The sequence below is a fragment of the Bison bison genome, unplaced genomic scaffold, assembly GCF_000754665.1.
Source record: "Bison bison bison isolate TAMUID 2011002044 unplaced genomic scaffold, Bison_UMD1.0 scf7180017864485, whole genome shotgun sequence".
Lineage (NCBI taxonomy): Eukaryota > Metazoa > Chordata > Mammalia > Artiodactyla > Bovidae > Bison > Bison bison.
In genome coordinates, this window is record NW_011495045.1 from 910930 (window position 1) to 915784 (window position 4855).

The 4855-nt window shown below is 44.1% G+C and overlaps 1 protein-coding gene across 1 annotated transcript in view; it reads left to right on the top strand.

The window, feature by feature from the left end:
• Positions 1-4471: 4471 nt before the first annotated feature.
• RAB39A (RAB39A, member RAS oncogene family) overlaps positions 4472-4855 on the top strand; it is a 35497-nt gene continuing 35113 nt past the window's right edge. The window contains exon 1 of the mRNA XM_010862829.1: positions 4472-4848. Within this exon, the coding sequence (XP_010861131.1) occupies positions 4622-4848 (227 nt within the window). The 5' untranslated portion in view covers positions 4472-4621. The remainder of the gene's footprint in view (positions 4849-4855) is intronic.

Here is a 4855-nt window from a genome sequence, read left to right on the forward strand (position 1 = left end):
CAACTCTCACATCCATACATGACCACAGGAAAAACCATAGCCTTGACTAGACGGACCTTTGTTGGCAAAGTAATGTCTCTGCTTTTGAATATGCTGTCTAGGTTGGTCATAACTTTCCTTCCAACGAGTAAGTGTCTTTTAATTTCATGGCTGCACTCACCATCTGCAGTGATTTTGGAGCCCCCAAAAATAAAGTCTGACACTGTTTCCCCATCTATTTCCCATGAAGTGGTGGGACCAGATGCCATGATCTTTATTTTCTGAATGTTGAGCTTTAAGCCAACTTTTTCACTCTCCACTTGCACTTTCATCAAGAGGCTCCTGAGTTCCTCTTCACTTTCTGCCATAAGGGTGGTGTCATCTGCATATCTGAGGTTATTGATATTTCTCCCAGCAATCTTGATTCCAGTTTGTGTTTCTTCCAGTCCAGCGTTTCTCATGATGTACTCTGCATAGAAGTTAAATAAACAGGGTGACAATATACAGCCTTGACACACTCCTTTTCCTATTTGGAACCAGTCTGTTGTTCCATGTCTAGTTCTAACTGTTGCTTCCTGACCTGCATACAAATTTCTCAAGAGGCAGATCAGGTGGTCTGGTATTCCCATCTCTTTCAGAATTTTCCACAGTTTATTGTGATCCACACAGTCAAAAGCTTTGGCATAGCCAATAAAGCAGAAATAGATGTTTTTCTGGAACTCTCTTGCTTTTTCCATGATCCAGCAGATGTTGGCAATTTGATCTCTGGTTCCTCTACCTTTCTAAACCAGCTTGAACATCTGGAAGTTGATGGTTCACATATTGCTGAAGCTTGGCTTGGAGAATTTTGAGCGTTACTTCACTAGCGTGTGAGATGAGTGCAGTTGTGCGGTAGTTTGAGCATTCTTTGGCATTGCCTTTCTTTGGGATTGGAAGGAAAACTGACCTTTTCCAGTCCTGTGGCCACTGCTGAGTTTTCCAAATTTGCTGGCATATTGAGTGCAGCACTTTCACAGCATCATCTTTCAGGATTTGGAATAGCTCAACTGGAATTCCATCACCTCCACTAGCCTTGTTTGTAGTGATGCTTTCTAAGGCCCACTTGACTTCGCTTTCCAGGATGTCTGGTTCTAGGTCAGTGATTACACCATCGTGATTATCTGGGTCGTGAAGATCTTTTTTGTACAGTTCTTCTGTGTATTCTTGCCATCTCTTCTTAATATCTTCTGCTTCTGTTAGGTCCATACCATTTCTGTCCTTTATCGAGCTCATCTTTGCATGAAATGTTCCTTTGGTATCTCTGATTTTCTTGAAGAGATCCCTAGTCTTTCCCATTCTGTTGTTTTCCTCTATTTTTTTGCATTGACCACTGAAGAAGGCTTTCTTATCTCTTCTTGCTATTCTTTGGAACTCTGCATTCAGATGTTTATATCTTTCCTTTTCTCCTTCCCTTTTCGCTTCTTTTCTTTTCACAGCTATTTGTAAGGCCTCCCCAGACAGCCATTTTGCTTTTTTGCATTTCTTTTCTATGGGGATGGTCTTGATCCCTGTCTCCTGTACAATGTCACGAACCTCATTCCATAGTTCATCAGGCACTCTATCTATCAGATCTAGGCCCTTAAATCTATTTCTCACTTCCACTGTATAATCATAAGGGATTTGATTTAGGTCATACCTGAATGGTCTAGTGGTTTTCCCTACTTTCTTCAATTTAAGTCTGAATTTGGCAATAAGGAGTTCATGGTCTGAGCCACAGTCAGCTCCTGGTCTTGTTTTTGCTGACTGTATAGAGCTTCTCCATCTTTGGCTGCAAAGAATATAATCAATCTGATTTCGGTATTGACCATCTGCTGATGTCCATGTATAGAGTCTTCTCTTGTGTGGTTGGAAGAGGGTGTTTGTTATGACCAGTGCATTTTCTTGGCAAAACTCTATTAGTCTTTGCCCTGCTTCATTCCATATTCCAAGGCCAAATTTGCCTGTTACTCCGGGTGTTTCTTGACTTCCTACTTTTGCATTCCAGTCCCCTATAATGAAAAGGACATCTTTTAGGCTATACTTATAGAAAATTCAATCACCACTGGCTTAAACAGGTACTGATTAATTTATCTCAAACAAGAAGATGTCCAGAACTGGTACCGCAGATCAACAACTCCATCAGGGTCTCAGGTTGTTCCTCTCTCCTACCACCATCTGTAGCATCTAGCCTTCACCTCTATGGTCACACATGGATGTTACATTTTCCAGGTAGGAAGGAAAAAGAAAGGCCATAAAGTGATGGCCAGTAAGGGTTTTGTCATCAGAAAAACAAAAGCTTTATGTCTCATTGATTCCACCTCTGTCATTTGGCCATCCCTAACTGGAGAAGGACTAGAAGAAAGAAGACTGTGGTTTTAAGAGTTGAGTCAGCCAATTAGCTTTCAGCCAAAGAGTTTAATCAACAAAAACTACAGAGGGGTCAAGAATAACTAAAGACAAATGATGAGGTTGTTACCAAAAGGGTGTGGTGGGTGGGGAGTCATCGGGTCTGGCTGCTTAATGCTCAAAAGCCAAGAAATAGGCCAGCTTGGTGGAAAGGAAAGTTTGCTTTATTTCAGACACTGGCAACTGGACTGGGGGAGGGTGGTGGACACATCTGTGCAAAGGCTGACTATCCTCCCCACTCCCGACAAGTAGTGGGTGAGAGCTTTTATAGAGAGATAAGTGTCTAAGGCAGAAACAGCACAGTCATCTCTAACAGTTATCTTCAAATCGGTCATCAGTGGTCTGACTTGGTTGTTTTAGATACAGTTAATCTTTAGTTCCAGGTTCATTTGTTCCCATTTCTTTGCGGCCAGTTCTTGGAATTGTGGCAGGTCATGTCCTGGGTACAGGCTGGCCATCATGTAGCTAACTTCCCCACCTGGTGTTTTAGTATCTATAAGACAGCTCACAGGATATGGCTCATAATATTATCTATAGCCCTTGAGAAAAAGCTAAAAGTCCTTGACTATGCTTAATGACTACATTATTATTATTTAGTTTCCTTTGTTTTCCTTTGTTTCAGCATTTCTCACTTCTCTAATTAAACCTTTTCCTTGGCTAAAGTTTTCCTCAGACAACAGGCAGGCAGAGGACATGATGGGGCAGGCGCAAGGACCACAGAGTCCTGCTCCATTTCAGGGTGAGGAGGATTTGGTAGTTGGAAAGTCTCTGGCAACCTTATCAAAAGCAATATCAGGTACATATTGGGCATGCAGAGGGCTGAAGACTAACTGGTGGGTAAGAAATGGGAATAGATAGTTTTTTTTAACATTTGAAAAGGAGAAAAATGGACAAAACAAAAATCTAAAGAAAAGACACAATAGAAAGATGTTTTGCTTGGTTTCAGGATTGTGATTATTTGAGTATGTCCTTTGGAAGTACAAACAATTGGAAATGGGGAGATTTGAGGGATAAATGGTATGAAATAAAGACTACTTTCCAAAAAAAGGTTTTAAAAAGGATTAAACATATCTTTGAAAACAAAACTTATTCCTCCTAAATAAGAAAGGAAGTAAAGCTGAATAACGAAAGTATAAGTTTGGATGTGGACAAGAAAAAAGTTGAATTGTTAAAATTCTATTTTAACAAAAATTCACTTTAAAACTGCTTAACTTTTAAAAGATAAACCTTGAATTCATTATTAACCAGTTTGAAGAAAGGCATGAGAATCTCGCCAGAATTCAGGTGTGCTTTGTTTACTCAGATTCCTGACCAGAAACAAGGTAAGTAGAGAACACTATGGGATTTTTCCGACATGTATGTAGAACAGAGACTGAGAAGAATGGGAGCTTTTATGAACATCTCACTATTTCATTTTCTTTCCTTCTCTCCTTCCCCAAACTAAAGGGCCCTAGAGACGATGGAGGCGATTGGCATTTTTCTTATTCTTCCGTAGTAATGAAAGCAGTGAGGAAGAGACAGTGGTGGCATGAGCAACGGCCAACGTCCTTGCTTGAAGCATCCAGAACTTGCTCTGCAAATTTATTTCAACTTTGCTCTCAACTCCTTCACCTTAGAACACCTGGGAGGTGGCAGTCAACAAGGATGGAGAGCAGAAAGCCGCGAAGAGATATCTGGTTCAGCAACAGTGGTCACAGAGCTGGTCAAACCCGATGAAAGTGGAAACCACATTTTCAAAAATCAGAGCCGAAATCTGACGAGCCCGCCCTGACGCATGTAAAAGAAAATGATTTTCACTTTTCATTGGCTGACCCTCCCAGAATTGAGACCTTGTTTCATTTTCATTGGTCATTGCTGCTGTCACGTCCTTTCACCACACCCAAAGCGCCCAGTGAGCTTTGGGGAAAACTGATTTACAGAGGTCGGGGGCGGGAATTCGCGAGCAGCTAGACTATTCCGCGCCCCCCGCCCGCCCCGCCGCTTCCTCCTCACGGCCCTGCCCCGCCCCCTGGCCTGAAGCCACGCCCCTTCCCCGGCCGGGCCCCGCCTCTCCCTCCAGAGAGGGCGGGGACCTGGTGGCGGCCGCAGCCGCAGGAATATGCTGGAAGCCGGCTGGCGGGCGCCGGGGAGGTGCTGAACGGACAGTTCCCGCCGCTTTATTTGCCCGGCGGCGGGTAGGAGGGTGGGGCGGCCTTAGAGTCAGCTGGGCACGTGAGCGATGGAGACCATCTGGATCTACCAGTTCCGCCTCATCGTCATCGGGGACTCCACCGTGGGAAAGTCGTGCCTCCTGCACCGCTTCACTCAGGGCCGCTTTCCTGGGCTGCGCTCCCCAGCCTGCGCCCCCACCGTCGGCGTGGACTTCTTCTCCCGCCTGCTGGAGATCGAGCCCGGCAAGAGGATAAAGCTGCAGCTCTGGGACACGGCGGGACAGGAACGGTTCAGGTAGGAC